The sequence below is a fragment of the Perca flavescens genome, chromosome 20, assembly GCF_004354835.1.
Source record: "Perca flavescens isolate YP-PL-M2 chromosome 20, PFLA_1.0, whole genome shotgun sequence".
Lineage (NCBI taxonomy): Eukaryota > Metazoa > Chordata > Actinopteri > Perciformes > Percidae > Perca > Perca flavescens.
In genome coordinates, this window is record NC_041350.1 from 23,794,144 (window position 1) to 23,810,707 (window position 16,564).

Genomic DNA, 16,564 nt, shown 5'->3' on the forward strand with positions numbered 1-16,564 from the left:
GTTTTACAGGAATTTAAGAGCTTCCGTGTACAGTATGAAATGAAGAAAAAGCAGACAGATCCACTGCTGCAGCCAGTCCACAGAGACGGCAAGCTGTCCGTGGACCAAGCTCTGGTCAAACAGGCATGGGACCGTGTCTCTGCCAGGGTAATTGTACTTCATACTTCTCTACAGCATGAGTAATTTATAACCAAGCCACAAAGAAAGCTGAATTCATTATGATAATTAATCATACCTAGATTGTCCATTAGTTATTTGCCATTATGCTGTTTTTTGCTTGAAAATCACATTGCCATAGTGAAGGTATCATATGGGGGAAACATAATTTAGGGTGCATCTCTTCACTGTCTGCCAGTAAAAGTTCAAAGTGTAATGGAAGTGTTTTAATAAGTTTGTCCAGAGGAGAGGAGATGGAAACAGAGGAGGTTTGTTCACTGGACAGCCTGCTCCTCTGGACATCCACAGCTCGTCCAGACTGGCATACAACTCTTTTGTAGCTTGATTGCTTGTGAACATGTGGAAATGTTTCGATCAGCATAGCCTCCTCTATGGTAGGATCTTGCTTTGATAGAATGGGTTTTTTAATGGATTTCAATTTCAGCTGCTGGACTGGCACATCCATCTGGACAAGTCCCTGCCTGGTCCTCTGGGAGTGATTGGAGCCTGGCTTCACAGGGCAGAGATGGCTCTGAGAGAGGACATTCCCATCCAACATGCTCATGAAGAGACAGCCAATGTTCTGCACAGAAAACTAGAGCAGCATAAGGTAACACAGCGCACCATTAGTTTCAATGTGTTTGGATACCTACCATACTATTGCCATGGTAGGTATCCAAATCATTTTATACAGGTGCTGTACACAGGAAGGCCAACGTGGCCATGATTATATGTGATTACATTTTGCAGGAGGTGTTAAAAAACCTGGAATCGCACAGACAAACCTTCCAGCAGATCCACAGGGACAGATCAGTAAATGGGGTACCTGTCCCACCTGAGCAGCTCCAAGATATGGCTGAACGGTAAGACCTTTAGCAGAATAATACTGTTTACCAGTTGTTTAAGTAAAACATTTTCTGTTTGGTCTTCTTTTTTTTTTTTTTTTTTTTTTTTGCAAAGTCTTTGTTATTGGTGTTTTTAGCAGATTGTACAGAGTTCAAGATTGTGATTGTACAAGTATGTTCAGCATTTCCTTATAGAAAACATAGGACAAGGGGTATGTGTATACCAGCACCTTGGCATAAATGCTTTGGGTAAACAGCAGGACAGTGGTTGTGTTTGGTCGTCTCGTCTGTGCCTCTTGTAAAAATCAAAGTCAAAATTGAATGATTATTGAACATCTGTTTAATTTGCAGGTTCAATTTTGTGTCCACATCATCACACGCTCACTTGATTAAACTGGAATTCTGGGAAATGAAGTATCGGCTGATGGCATTTCTTATGTTGGCTGAGTCAAAGCTAAAGTCCTGGATCATTAAATATGGCAGACGGGACTCTGTTGAACTCCTGTTGCAAACCTACCTTGTAAGTGGAAATTATTGTTTTTATAGTTGCAGTATTTGAATGGCAGTGTGTCTATCAGACTATTTAATCTGTATTTTCACATTTGCCTTTCTATTCTAGACTTTTGTAGAAGGCCACCGGTTCTTTGAGCAGTATGAGATAATCTTCACAGGCCTCAGGCAAGCTGCAGAGGTTTATGTAAAGTCTGACAGTTCAAGTAAGACTTCTGTTTTTATTACTAATTTCTTTGTTAAGAATATAAATAAATATATATATATATATATATATATATATATATATATATATATATATATATATATAATATATGTAACATATATAAATTTGCTATGGCTCATGTTAAACAGCCTTATTATTGATTTAATGTTACAGGGTCTAAGACCTGTAACAAAGGTAAGTCTAAATAATACATAATCTTTAAAACCTTAACTTTGCCTGTTTCCTGAGCCGCTTCTTTCTGTAAATATGGAGTTGCACTTTTCTTTTCTAACATATGTTCAATCCTATAGAACAGAAAAATCATATTATTGCATTGTGCATGAATACGTAACAATAATTGCATTAGTTGGAATGCAATTTTGGCATGATCTTTCTGACCTAACAACCTGTAGCATCAACCAAAATGATCAACATAATCAGTATTTTTATACCTGTACAGTTGATAATCCTTTTTTACTTTCAGTTGATGAAGCAGAAGGGGTAAGTAAATTCCTTAGTGATGCCACAGCTCAGTGGAGGAACCTGGCTTTGGAGGTGCGGAGTGTTCGCAGCATGCTGGAGGAGGTGATCTCGAACTGGGAGAAGTACAGTAGCACAGTGGCATCTCTGCAGGCCTGGCTAGAGGACGGTGAGCAGATGCTCAATCAGTCAGAGAATGCCAAACGTGTAAGTACAATCACAGATACTAGTCATGATAAACAGTAATATTTGTATTATACAGCTTATATATTTTCTTTTTAAATGGAGAGTTGAGTCTCTGCAGCTATGGTCTTTCTTTCCTTTTTTCTTTTAGGATTTCTTCAGAAACCTCTCTCATTGGATGCAGCAGCACATGGACATGAACGATGCAGGGAACTTTCTCATTGAGACCTGCGATGACACAGTCTCACGGGATCTGAAGCAGCAGCTTCTCCTTCTAAACGGGAGATGGAGGGAGCTGTTTGTCAAAGTCAAACATGTAAATGCCCTTTGAACAACTGTACCGTGAATAAATAATATAATGATCCCTTCTGTTGCATCAGCTTAAGTTTTCAAAAAGATAACTTACTGTCTTCCTCTGTTTCATTGGCAGTATGCAAGAGCAGACGAAGTAGATAAATTGAGACAAGACTACCACGATGGGATTAATACCTTGAAAATATTCATGGATGCAACCAATGAGAAGATGACTGCTCCTGTCCAAGTATCTTTCCTGAACGTCAGAGCCTTTGTTCAAGATGTTGAGGTAAGCAGCTGATTCGCTCATCCTTTCCTCTGTATAGACTGATTTTCATGTGTCTGCTGTGCAATGAAAAATCCCTATACTCTATATCCAAATTTACTGCAGGAAGTCAAGCACAAAGTGCCAGCTATGGAAGCCGCCTGTAAGGCAGCGAGCCGTACCGCTCAGCTGTTGACCAAAGACACTCCACAGGAGGAAGTTTCACAGATGATGGCTGTGATGGCTTCGGTCAAAGAGCAGCTGAGCAAGGTGTGTGCATGTCATTATACAGTATGTTATTCACTTGTTTAGCTTTTCTTCTTTCTATTTTTACATGTGCATGTGTGTGTGTATTTGTGTTTTTTTTTGTAAGTGTCTTCCTGATGTATTTAGGAATCCAAAACTATTTATACAAACATATTGGAGTTCTTTTGGTTTTCTTTTACATAAAAGTAAGCAAAAACATGACCATCCTTATTCTAACCTTTAAAAAAATAATCTACCTGAATATTAACCAAAATGAGTTACCCTTTGTTATCCAACAATTTACCAAAGCTTGAATTAATTAAAAAGGATTAAAGGATTGCAGGTAATTTTTGGAACTGGGCAAAGATTAAAATGTGCTGTATCATAGCAAAATATAGGGCTGCCAATTTGCAATTATTATGCAAATGATTGTTTTAAGGATATGTAAAACATAGGTAATTGCTGCCATGGCGTTAAAGCCCCAAAAATATTAATTTATTTGCTGTAATTGATTTAAGATCAAAACAGCATATCAGCCACATGTAGTTTGCTTTATATAACATGCTTTCCTCCAATCAGGTAAGGGAGAGATGTTTGCCTCTGCTGAGGGAGTCCCAGTCTCTATTACCTCCACTGGAAGAAATGGAGAAGAACATCACAGGCTTCTACCAGGCTCTGGAGAAGGCCAGTCATATCACCAGCACCGGCGACTCTGAGGGACCAGTAGACTTTAAACAGAAATGCCAGGTAACTAATACAGGAGTTTCAATATGGTACCATATCAATTGTATTGAATAATGTTTAAATACATAGATAAATAAATAAATTACATAAAATACCTATAACTAGCATTTTTCATTTGTCATCATGTTAGACTGAAAAGCACAGCCTCAAGATATTAATAAATGATTAACACTCTGCTTGTCATTGGTTACTGCAGGAGCTGGCGACCTTCACACATAGCTGTAAGAAGTGTTTGACAGTGATAGAGAGAAACCACCAGACCATCCAGAAAATAATGAACGGTAGTAAAACCCTCCAGTACATGGACATGAGCCTTTTGCAGAAAAGAGTAGCAGACCTGCAGACCTCCTCACAGGTACCGTAATCATCCAAGGACTATTTAATTTATATTCAGCTCTATTCAGTATTTCAATATTTAAAGAAATTACTTGTTTGTGTGTTAAGGGCATGATTAAGGAATCTACAGAGTGGCGGAAGCATGTAGAGGCAAACAGCTGCCTCATGAAGAGGTTTGATGAGTCACGGATAGAGCTGGAGAAGATTCTTAAAACGGCACAGAACTGTCTGACAGAAAGAGGCAACCCAGAGGAGCTGCTCAAGAAACACACGGTAAGAAAATTGTGCCTTTTGCAAGATTCAGGAAAATACAGTTTAACATCATACAATGCCATACATAGCTGTGCATACAGTGTATCTTATGTCTATTTAACCACCACAATCAGTCCTAGCACAGCATGGAACAATGCAACAGAGTAATATATACAGTAAAATTAAAACAAAGAATAAGAAGGATGCATGCAATTTAGACATGACTTACAAAGTGGGACACATGATGAGGTCTTGATTTTTTTTGCAGGAGTTCTTTGGTCAGCTGGACCAGCGGGTCTTGAATACATTCCTCAAGGCTTGTGATGAGCTGACAGATATTTTGCCAGAGCAGGAGCAGCAGTCGCTACAGGAAACAGTCAGGAAGCTGCACAAACACTGGAAGGTTAGTGCTTGAATAGTGTCATTTTAGTATTTTTAGTCCATTTTTAATTACGTCAATTAGATAAATATACATATATTCATTTTAGAAATATTTTTGCAGCTCCACAGTTGTGATAATTCCAATCTCAATGTTTTTCCCTTTTTACTAATACAAATAAACCAAAATTTGTATGGCACCTTTTAACGTTAGCCCAAACGTTGGAAACATTGGCAATTTTAGACCCTTTTTAGGAGGGCTCAAGGTTTAACATCCTGCGTTCGCCAATGCTATGCACCTGTAACCCAGTCAAGGAAAGGGTTAACAGAAACATAGCCAATCAGAGGTGGTTGTGCCAGACTCCCGCATTTGGCTGAGTCTCTATCTGATCTGTCAGAGGGAGAGCAGGAGTGCGGTTGTGAAGTTTAACGTTCGTAGTCCCCAGAGAAGAAGTTGGTCATTTCATGGCACAGATTAAAACTAAAAAAGACTAAGTTGAAACGTAAGCAACTAAAATCACTGAATGTTAGAACATTGTGTCAAATTGGTCGTTATTACTGTGACTTATAAAGTGTCAGGTTTAGTTCCATCATAGTGTTAATAGTGTCAAAAACACTGTTAGCTGACGTTGTTGTTCAGTAGCTAGCTCAGAGATTATCGGCTAATGAAATTACTGATTTAACAGGGCTGGTTAACACTTCTGCAAGGCACTGTATCCGTGTCACATTCTACTTAGGGGCTGAGCCACCCTAAAGGTCTGATCCTAGAATCGCCCCTGGTTTGAAACAAGCTGCACAAATTGCTTTGAATCTGGCCTTGTAATTGTCGAATTTTCTCATTTCACAGGACATTCAGACAGAGGCTCCCTTTCACCTGCTGCATCTTAAAGTGGAGGAGGAGCGGAGCAAGCTGATGGTGTTGCTGCAGGAGTGTCAGGCGGAGGTGACCAGGGAAAACCGCCACCTGGCTAGCATGGGGAGCGAGAGGCTCATCAAGGAGCACAGGGTGAGCATAGAGTGGCTGGCCAGCTGGCTGAGTTTCATGTATTGATCAAGTCAATGTGAAACAATTCAATGCAAATTCACTGCTGTGTAGCAGCGTGGGAAGATTTTGATAAACTTGATCCAAAAGAACTGAGGCCCTTCCAGTGTCACTGCCCAGCAAATACTGTTGCTGATTGAGGCCAGACATAAATTTTTGTCACAGTTTTTATTTAAATTTTTTAACAAAATAAAAAACATACAACGCACAACATAAACAAATCCCCCCCTTTCCATCATCACCACCCACTCAGATAAAAATCAAGAAAAGATGACACAACAACCACAACATTCCAGACCATTCAACAAAATAGACAATAACAATTCCCTCCAGAAAGTCCAGGTACACACTTGCTTTTTGGTTGCAGGAGGACATTTTATCCTGTATTCATGGTGGTCACTTCTAACAGAAGTACATCATTGTGCTTTTGTTTTACTTTAGGCCTTCTTCAGGGAAAAGGGCCCCCATTCCATCTGCGAGAAAAGGCTGCAGCTGATGGAGGAACTTTGTCAAAAGCTCCCTGATGGTGACCCTGTCCACCAGACCCTGGACACAGCGAGAAAGGACTTCTCTGAGGTCCAAGAGGAAATCGAGAACACCCATCAGAAGCTAATGCAGCACCCAGATAAATGGAAGGAGTACAATGCAAGGTGCAATAACTACTTATTTTGGTGAAGTTCTCTTTTAATGATGCCAAGGGGTTGCAGTGGTTACAATGGTCATACATACAGAGGGGCTGAGTTGTTGTCCCGCATAGGATTTAACCTTTTGCTGTTGCAACAATAGAAGAATGTGTTGTTCATTCACCAGACAGTGCCCTGCATTCATTACATGCCAAAAGTAATCTTGTTTAAATGATTTTATTCACTTGAGATGAGGAGCGAGAGGGTGAAGAGAATGTTTGCAATGCATATGGTTTTGATAGATCTAAAATAATAAAAAAGGTTTGTCTGGCGTTACTGAAAAGTCAAAGATTCTTCATTCTGCTCCATGTCAACAACACACTGTCCATAAAGAAAACACACAAAGGAGTCTGAACCAGACCATTTACAGTTCTTGTGGCCACAACATAGACCTCATGTGTAATAACATTATGAGGACATGCACATTAGCAACAGCAAACTCCTTAACCTTCGAATGCAGGTGCCACTGACCTAAACAGAGAAAATATCTCTTTCATCTGTTATTTCTAAGCACTAATATAATTTGTGATGTAAGTGTAATCTAATGCACACCTGGTAGGTGGATGCATAGTAAAATGATCAATGAAATCATGTAAAAGAAAAGTTTGAAATCTCGCACATTGTCAGCACTGAGTTTATTTGAGATACAACATTGTGGTCGTGGTTCGTAGAATGCAAATACTATTTTAATTTGCATTTCTGCGGATTTATTCTTTTTTTACAAAGGATGTTTTTATTAATTATGAAGTCTTTTCTTTCACAAGCAATTATTCCTGAAATCGTTTAACGTGATATTTTCCCGTCATGGTGTGTAACAGGTACGCTGAACTCTCCTGCTGGCTGATATCTAAAGAAAGCCAACTGAGGCTGCTGAGAAACCGAGCCAATGACCCCAGAAAATATGGCCAGGTGAAGGCTACCATCACGGTGAGTTAGTCCAAACACCCCACAGCCCAATTATTCACTGACAGCCCCTTCTTCGCCTCCTCTGTGATGTGTCACATGTGATGTGTCAGATGACTCTTATGACCACATGGGCTGTATCACACTCTTTTGTTGTGTGCAGGAGCTGAGGAATGATGCAGAGCTACAGGAGGGGAATCTTGGCTGGCTAAAAGCTAGAATTGCCGTACTTATTGAGATCTGTGCTGACAGCGATGCCCAGAGGCAAGGAAGTGCACTGAGCAAGCTCTCAACTGATTTTAAGGGTCTTCTTGCTTCTCTCTTTGAGGTATGTGCAGCTTTTTCTTGTTTTATTAGGGTGGCAGACATCATATCCCTTCTGGGAATCTACAGTATGTTGCTTGAACATTTTAACATTATTTAAGGAACATACAGATACAGAAATAGTAAAACAATCTATATATATATATATATATATATATATATATATATATATATATATATATATATATATATAATGTAATTTAACATAACAGGTCACATTATGCATATTATTGTGCACATTATTAGGGCATTATCATACCACTTTAATTTATAGGTAAGATCTATTAATTCATCATGTTTGTTCTGATACTATATATTTCTCTGTTATATCTTCCAGGCTGAGAAGATGGTGCTGGCTGTGGGGGACTGTGTGCAGTTCAGGGAAGAGGTACAAACTACTTTAGATGATCTCGTCCAGGGTCAGAAAGAGGCTCAGGCCGAGGTCACCAAAATACTGGACTGTCCAACTGTGAGAGAAGCGCAGCAACTACTTCTTGTTCACCAGGTACAATAGGACATTCACAAAATCTTTTTTTTTTTATATATATAATTGGGGAAACAATTACTTTTTTATTATCATTGTTTTGAAGGGAGCATTTACTTTTAGTTTAATTTCAATAGATTAACACTTTAAGTATGTCTTCCTTTCCATAGCAACTGTTAAAACGCTTAAAGATGAAGAGAAAGGATGTCCAGCAGCTGATCACCAGAGGCCAGCAGCTCCAGGCTGAAGAGGGTTTGGGAGAGACTCTGCAGCAGGACCTGCAGAGTTTAGAGAACACACTCAGCAAAATGGAGCAGAATATGGATTCACAGGAGCAAAGCCTCGAGGTGAGCAATGTTACTTTTTTGGGAAACCTTTGGGACACTGTTTCACAGTGGATTAAATCAGCACTGTTGCTCTGAATAATAACAACAAACTTAGAATGCAGGATGTTTTTGCTAAATTGTAGCAAACAGCATGAACAGAAAGGGTCTTTAATTTTCTTAACGTTGAAAAACTCAGGTCTCTTTTTTTGTTCTTCTCATGATCAATATAGATATTTAATGACGTTCTGTAATGGTTTTTACTAGGCTCCCTTTTTATTTATGCTGCATACTCCTACAGTATATGTGTTCTAATTTAGTTTTGCCTGCTTTTTGTACTGTGTCTTGTTTCTTTGTAAAGTATAATATCAACCTGCCCATGGACTGTAAATGGAAACGAAAATTAACTGACACAATTACATCATATTAATGTTAATGAATGTGTGTTGTCCCTAATAAATACTGTAAATAAATAAATACATGGATAAAGTCCAGTAAAGTAAACCCTGAAAGATTTGCTGAACATTTTGTGGGCAGAATAAAGCTCGGCTATGTGAAGGAGCAGAGGTATTCCCGTTAATGCAGTCGACCTTGGAGATGTAGCATTTGTGGGACAATTGTCCTAGCCTCGTGAGACCGTCCTGATCTCGCGAGCTCCAGTTATCCACTCGCAGATGCGAACCAATCCACCTGCGGAGTCAGGTTACAATTGTCCTGTAGAGAGGTCTGATTGATATTTTTTACTGGAAGGACTTTTCTCCTGAGGCTTTACAGTTCCTTTAGAGGATAGTGATGCAGTAAGTCAGTAATCATACTCTTGATGGTGCCTTAAAAGAATATAGACAGGATGGAGGCGGGAGTCCTGAAATGGAAATTTTGTTTGGCTTGTGTGTGTTTGGGAGAATGCACTATAGATCTCGGTAAGGTGCACACCAATCTATCTGATGTTTCTGACTGCAGCAGAAACCCTGCTGCAGCACCACTGGGGCGAGGTGCTTGCAGACTATTAGCTGTGCTACCTATGTCAATATGCTGACTCATCACCCTTGCTAATAAAGCCAAACATGGTGGTGTCATCTGCATACTTAATTATGTCATGTGTTCTTTTGGGGTCGATCTTGATCTTGAATTACTGACATTAGAAAGTAAATATTTTCCTATTTTCCTTTATTTTTTTTCTTGATGTAACTTTTATACTACATTCAAGTGATAGTGATAGTGGGAAGGTCCAATAGCAGTAAAGTTTGCTGCTAAACAGCATTGTATTTGACAAACATCTCATAATATTAGTCTCTTCTATCCATTTTGAATTGGCAATGTTGTGTTTTATAGATTTCAGCTGTGTGGAGTAGATTTGATATCAAGGATTTTGGGCATTGTCATCCCCAGGTCACACTGGCAGCCTGGCAGGAGTTTGACAGCCAGCAGGAGGCAGTGCATGAGTTTGTTAATAAGGCACGCTCATCCATGGAGAGAGACCTGAACTTCAGCAGTCCAGAGAGTCTGGCAGTTGAACTTGACCAGGCCAGAGTAAGTAAAGTTTGTGTTGTGCACCTGCTGACGTATTCTGTGATTTATTACTGGAAGTATATTAGCTAAATGAAGAATATTATCAATATTCTTTTTTTGTAAACAGGTGTTGTTGAAGCAGTGTGAAGCAAAGGCCTCACATATGAACACGTTGCTTAAGAGAGCAAAAGAAATCCAGCTTGGTCCAAAGAACAAGACTCTGCTTTTACAACAAGCTCGTTCCATCAGTGAGCAAGTGGACAAAGTCGAGGCTGGGCTCAAGAAAGAGTAAGATGATGAATTTCATTATTATTGCGTTTCAAATAGTGTTTCCAAATACGCTATGGTTTTGAAATACATTATGGGTTTAGCCTAATATGAATTTGTACCAGATGTACTGTACTGTACCAAAGGGCAATACAACACAATTTAAAATTTACATAGTAACACAGGTGTATCTGAAAGTCAATTGAGAATGTATTTGTGTGATGAATTACCTGACACATTCTCAAGGACAAGATTAAACTCATCCTCCTAGCTGGTGCTCTGTATATGACATGATTGCCAATATTTATTGTTTAATTATAGTTATTAGTTAATTAATACGGCCAATTTATAGTTAATACTCTTGTGTTCCAGTGTCAAGACTCTGGAAGAAATGAAAACTCAGTGGGATCAGTTTGGAGCTAGGTTTGAAACCTTTTCCTTGTGGATATCTGACAAGGAAAAGCAGCTGGATGTACTGAAATCTTCTACTTTGCCTCTTGTGCAACAGATCAACACAGTTAAGGTACAGCATTATGTATATACATCTACAACCATGCCCTAACAGTAATCTTATCTAATCAGTAAGGCTGTTTTAAAGTGCCATTGGTGTTAGAAAGCAACATCACAGGCCTTCTTTGCCCAAGCCCTGACACACTGTCTCTGTTTTTGACACCTGCATTAGCCTTCTGCCAAGTTTAATGGACCACAGTAGCAGTAATAGGCACCAACCTAAGTACTGTTAATTTGACCACACTGAATGCCGTCCCCCAAATACTGTACCCAAAAATTCCATAGTTTCACCTCCGCCTGACAGTTATAAAGAACGTTTTCTATCCATCCCTGCATGTCCAGGCTGTTGGTGCAGAGCTTCAGGAGCGAGCTGAGGTTCCTTGTCAGCTGGAGGCAGATTCCCAGGCACTAGCCCAGTTTGTATCTTCAGGGGAGGCAGCTCGCATCAAGGCCCGTCTGACCCAAATCGGCAGGTACTGGGAGGAGCTGAAGGAGAGCGTACAGCAGCTTGATGGACAGTTGGAGGAAAGCTCCTCTCACCAGTTGAAGTTCAAAATTAGCCTTGAGGAGGTGATTAGGCATATTGATACTTTTTTGTGTTTAAATACATATCATGAAAGTATACAGAATAGCATTTAGGGAAGATGTGAGTATACTGTACAGTTAGTTCTGATCTTGTTTCTCTCCTAGGTGCAAGCATCTCTCAGTGAGCTACACACAAAACTGGAACATCCTATCAAATCCTGCACCTCCTCATCAGAGACCTACAAAGCTCTTCAAAACCACATGGTGTTTAGTTGTTTATACTTTTATCTTTTATTTTAAAATATTTCTATACATTTAAGGAAACATTTGTTTTCCATGTACTTTGCTCCTGTAATGTAAAGGAACTGCAAAGCTTATTACAGTGCCATCTGTCTTCCAGCTCACAGATAATGCTGTGTGGGTCACTGTCTTGTGCTTTTGTCCTTCAGGATGTCTGTCAGCATCAGGAGAAGCTGAAGGGGACCTTGCTGTCTCTGTCAGCTGGTGCCCGAAGACTCAGTGACAAAGAGCAAGCAGAGAGAACTGTGACAGAACTCAACAACAGCTATGACCAAAACGTACAGAAGGCAAAGGACAAACAGAGCACTTTGGAAAACCTGCTTTCTCTTTGGCAAAAGTATGAGCTATTTAACATGTGGGATTTTTACATCATGTGAATAAAAACAATATTAATAGATACATTGGAAAACTGGCTTATTCAGTTGATGCTTATGTAAACACTCCACTTGCAGTAAAGTACAGCCAACAGTGTAAACTGAAAAATAAATCTAAGACACCAGTTTTTCTATTGATGCGTTTCAGGTATGAGAAACAAAATTCAAACTTTGTTTCCTGCTTGGAGAGAAGTGAATCTGCATCCAAACCGGAGAGTCAGTATCTGGCAGCTGATAAAGCCAAGCTCCACACAGAGCTACAAGATTTGCAGGTACACTACATACACATGTGAACAGACTTTTGCTCCCACAACATGATGAATAAATAACACACACGTAAAAAAGAGAAAATATTTTGAGTGATAGTTTTTTTTTAAAGAAAGGTTTGTTTCTCTTGCAGGCCTTGCACTCTGAGGTCCAGTCTCTTGCGCCTGCCTATGCTGAACTGGTATCTGTGGGGACATCTTTGTGTCCTACTGCACCAGAAGACAGCGTGAGGCAGCTTAAAGACGAGCTGAAGACCCTGCAGCAGAGATTGTATGGTCAAAATGAAGTCCTCCCTCAAAGGTAAGGAAATCTAAAACAATAAAAATCATATTTTTTCTTTATTGTTATTTTCTTTACAGGTCACACATACACTATTAATACTATTTATATTAATAGTAATGGTTTTTCTGTGGTGTATGTTTTGTATTGGTGTGAGTAAGTGTTGAAATATAGATACAAAGTCATGTTAAAGTATTTCAGCAACCACAAATGCAGTTAATTTGATGCTATTCTAAAATATCAGTGGCACATGCTTATGTCTGCTCAGTCAAAGAGTCTGGCTATGTTGTGTCTACGTTTTGGATTTTCTTAGACACCATATTCAATATAATGTTTATGTTTATTACAGATATTCAGTATGCACAATACACCATAGATCAATCATATACAGTTAAATGTAGTGTAACAATGATGGAATATCAGAGTGTGAAATATTTGAGTGACTTAAAAGTATACAGTACAAATGCTGATTAAAGCAGGTCTTGACTCACTATGCTGCTGTTTTGTCCCCCAGAATCAAAGAGCTTCAGAGCCACCTCTCGCTGGTGGAGCAGTTTGACCAGGCCCTGCTCAAATTCTCCCAGTGGAGTGAGACCATGCTCTCAAATCTGCACTCAGCTTCTCAAATCAACATCAGCAACCTGCAGTCTGCCACTACACAAGTAAAGGTAATAACCACACAGATTGATTGTTCATCCCTTTGTGCACGCAGGATGCTACTCCTTCCAGGGCCACTTATGGTCAGTTGGCCGACAAATAGCATCTTGCTTAATAGCAACAACTGATCCTCTGTCAATTGCCTTTTACAGGAGACCCAGGCGGTGTTACAGAAGCAGTCCAGTGTGAGTTCGAGTTTAGAGCAGCAGACCGAGAAGCTCTGTAAGTTCTGTGACCCTAGTGATGTACAGCTCCTCCGCAGCAAAGCAGAAAGCTGTCTGCAGCCCTACCTGGAGGCCCAGCACATAGCTGAGCTCCAGTTAGAGTGCCTTGAAAGGCTTGAGGCTTTTCTGCAGACCCACAGTGTGGCTGCAGGGGTGTTGAGGGGTCTGAAGCAGACTGTGGAGAGTGCTGGGAGCTGGGACCGCGGAAGAGTAGAGGAGCTGCAGCAGGAGCTGGCCACTATTGTCCCAGACATTAGCCAGCTCGAGACTCTAGCCGTCAATCTGGACAGCAGCCTCTGCAAAAGCCATCTCCACATCGGTGCTGATGAGGGTTCTCGTAAGTCATGCCGCATGCTGGCTGATTCACTCAGTTCTGAGCTGGATGCAGTGAAGAACTTGCTTGGTACTAAGCAGAGTGAAGCAGAGGCCCTGGGGGCTCTCTGGACGTCATTTAGACAGCGTAAAGAACAGCTGCTCAAAGCTGTGGAGGACATTGAAGAAAAAGCCGACAACCAGAGCTTTAAAGAGCCCAGCCTGCATGCGCTACAACAGAGGTAAAGCATTATAAGAGTGTTATTAGATTAATATTTGTATTGGTTCAATACTATAATTTAAAAATATGTAAGTATTTTTCAGAGCATTGAGCTGTTGCGGACTTTACCTTCTTTCTACATTTAATTTTTTGTCCTGCACCAGCAACTACATGTATGTGCACTGCATCATCTTTTTATGAGAATGTGTGCAACAGCAACGTATTGTCCTTCTGTTTGTCAGGCTAAGGTTCTTTAATCAGCTGGAGGATGAGCTACAGTCACACCAGCATGAGGAGCAGTGGCTGAGGGACAAGGGCAACCAGCTGGCCCAGAGAGATGCAGAGTTGGCTGGGGAGGTACTGAGGGAAATCAGCCTGCTGGAGACCACATGGGAGGACACCAAGAGGCTCATCACAGAGAGGTACTGAGGGAGTGGAAGAGGAAATAAAAAAAGTCAGGAAATATTGCATTATCAGAAAGTGCAGGGTAAAAGAGAAGAAACATTACTCAAAACAAAAGCTAATCAATACTGAGAAAGAACAAAAACACATCTTACTGGGAGAAATAGTCAATGGTTAGTCATTTTCTTTTTTTAGAGATTTGAACTCTCTGGTGTAGTACTTTGCTCTCACATACACTGACTAAAGGACTACATTATAAAACACACACACTTTTTGGGCAGAAAAACATTGTGACAATGACTTATATGGTTGATTGTTTAAAGTTTATTGTACTTACTACATTACATCACTTCTGGGACGTGAAAGGTTCAAGCAATAAAAAAAAACCTTTCCAACACTCTGAGAGTTTGTTGGCATTTATTGTATGTTTATTGCATGTTATATTTACAGTTAATGTACATAATCTTGCATGGGTAATACACTTTCTCTCTCTCTTTGACAGACAGGAGCAGTGCAATGTCCTTGTGGAGCTTATGCGAGAATACCAAATCCTGAAAACCTCCATCAGCAGCATTATTGAGAGCACTGAACCTCTGGTTGAGATAAGCTCTGTTTTAAAGGACCATGAGGAAACCAGGAGGTCACTAACCAAGGTCAGTTCAAATGATATCATCTCACTTTCTTGTAATTAAACTGTTCATTGTACAAATCCAGAAAAAAAGTATCTTAGTTCTTGGTTTTGTCTTTATGATTAGTAAATAGAATGCTGTAAAGGTTTGCTGTTTTTACTCCGTCTGTAGCATGAGGCAGTGAAGGTAGAGATGGCTAGCAAGCAACATGAACTGGACCAGTTTTCCAGTAAAGGAAAACAACTGGTGATTGAACTGAAGAAGATCCCCGAGTGTAACACTCAAATGATGAAAAAGGACATGGAGACACTTGTTGATCAATGGCTGGATGTAAGTCTGATGTGTTGATTTGATATGTCATTGATGTGCTTTTTATAGTTTTTTTGGACAACAATGGAGGGCTATGGCACAGAAGAGTAAGCTAGGGGATTTGTTGTCATTGTCAATATGAAATACTGCTAACCTGATCCTTTAACAACTAACAGTTAAAATTTTAACCAACATGGTTTTTGCTACATCTCCTCATACCAAATTTGATAAGGCATTGTGTGTCCTCACAAGTACAGAATACCACTTGTCTGTTTACCCCACATAATGTTGTCCTTTGTGGTCAGAAGTTCAAAAGACCTGAAAGTTTTTGCTCTTTCACTTCTCACAGAATCAGAATACACAAATGTGTGCAATTTACATGAATTTGTCTAGAAAAAATAATAAACAAAACATAATTGAAATTTAGAGCTTTGTGATCTATAATTTGTTGCATTAACAGTGCAACCTAATACAAAACATAAAAGCTCCGTGCCAGACACACTACAGAGAGTAAATATTTGTGACTTAATCCACTTCTCAGGTGTCTGAGAAGATAGATGATAACATTGATCGCCTGAACCAGAGTTTGATACTGTGGGATTATGTGCGTAAAATCAGCGAGGACACTGACAGCTGGACAAGCAGCTGTGTGATTGAACTAAATGAGAGCTTGAACAACCTCAATGACAGTCAGAAGGTGTCGGCAAGGCTATCCATGTTACAGGTAAGAGTTCTGATATAGTAAAACCAGGTATAAATTAGTTATACCTACTTTGGTACCTGATAAGTATGGTATAGTGTCTCACAGATTACCAAAGAAAACCAAGAAAAGCAACTCAGAGGGGGTGTAATACATATTTTTCTAATTTCATACATCCACAGGCAGAAATTGGCGAAAAGGAGCAGAAACTTGACACCCTGCAGAGAAAAGTATCAGAGCTGAAGAAGTGCAGTCAAAATCAAGAGACCCCTGCTAAATTACAGGTACTAAATATTTTTTATAATCACATTTTTCTGGTTGTACTGTATTTCACAAGTGGTACTACATTTGCGCTAATTGACCAACAGATGTCCTCCCCTTTACATGCATGTGTGTCACCCACAAATCTTTATTCTACTTTCATCAG

The 16,564-nt window shown here is 39.8% G+C and overlaps 1 protein-coding gene across 1 annotated transcript in view; it reads left to right on the forward strand.

Moving 5' to 3' along the window:
* syne1b (spectrin repeat containing, nuclear envelope 1b) overlaps positions 1 to 16,564 on the forward strand; it is an 80,846-nt gene that overhangs the window by 15,251 nt on the left and 49,031 nt on the right. Inside the window, exons 11-44 of the mRNA XM_028565788.1 lie at positions 10 to 147; positions 602 to 766; positions 907 to 1,019; positions 1,353 to 1,521; positions 1,621 to 1,717; positions 2,201 to 2,403; positions 2,531 to 2,695; positions 2,810 to 2,962; positions 3,065 to 3,208; positions 3,764 to 3,931; positions 4,125 to 4,283; positions 4,373 to 4,537; positions 4,785 to 4,919; positions 5,742 to 5,900; positions 6,378 to 6,586; positions 7,438 to 7,546; positions 7,686 to 7,850; positions 8,184 to 8,351; positions 8,501 to 8,677; positions 10,043 to 10,183; positions 10,290 to 10,450; positions 10,802 to 10,952; positions 11,282 to 11,509; positions 11,630 to 11,728; positions 11,914 to 12,101; positions 12,287 to 12,410; positions 12,539 to 12,705; positions 13,199 to 13,352; positions 13,494 to 14,119; positions 14,340 to 14,519; positions 15,002 to 15,152; positions 15,300 to 15,458; positions 15,979 to 16,161; positions 16,320 to 16,421. Of these exons, the coding sequence (XP_028421589.1) occupies positions 10 to 147; positions 602 to 766; positions 907 to 1,019; positions 1,353 to 1,521; positions 1,621 to 1,717; positions 2,201 to 2,403; positions 2,531 to 2,695; positions 2,810 to 2,962; positions 3,065 to 3,208; positions 3,764 to 3,931; positions 4,125 to 4,283; positions 4,373 to 4,537; positions 4,785 to 4,919; positions 5,742 to 5,900; positions 6,378 to 6,586; positions 7,438 to 7,546; positions 7,686 to 7,850; positions 8,184 to 8,351; positions 8,501 to 8,677; positions 10,043 to 10,183; positions 10,290 to 10,450; positions 10,802 to 10,952; positions 11,282 to 11,509; positions 11,630 to 11,728; positions 11,914 to 12,101; positions 12,287 to 12,410; positions 12,539 to 12,705; positions 13,199 to 13,352; positions 13,494 to 14,119; positions 14,340 to 14,519; positions 15,002 to 15,152; positions 15,300 to 15,458; positions 15,979 to 16,161; positions 16,320 to 16,421 (5,775 nt within the window). The remainder of the gene's footprint in view (positions 1 to 9; positions 148 to 601; positions 767 to 906; positions 1,020 to 1,352; positions 1,522 to 1,620; positions 1,718 to 2,200; positions 2,404 to 2,530; positions 2,696 to 2,809; positions 2,963 to 3,064; positions 3,209 to 3,763; positions 3,932 to 4,124; positions 4,284 to 4,372; positions 4,538 to 4,784; positions 4,920 to 5,741; positions 5,901 to 6,377; positions 6,587 to 7,437; positions 7,547 to 7,685; positions 7,851 to 8,183; positions 8,352 to 8,500; positions 8,678 to 10,042; positions 10,184 to 10,289; positions 10,451 to 10,801; positions 10,953 to 11,281; positions 11,510 to 11,629; positions 11,729 to 11,913; positions 12,102 to 12,286; positions 12,411 to 12,538; positions 12,706 to 13,198; positions 13,353 to 13,493; positions 14,120 to 14,339; positions 14,520 to 15,001; positions 15,153 to 15,299; positions 15,459 to 15,978; positions 16,162 to 16,319; positions 16,422 to 16,564) is intronic.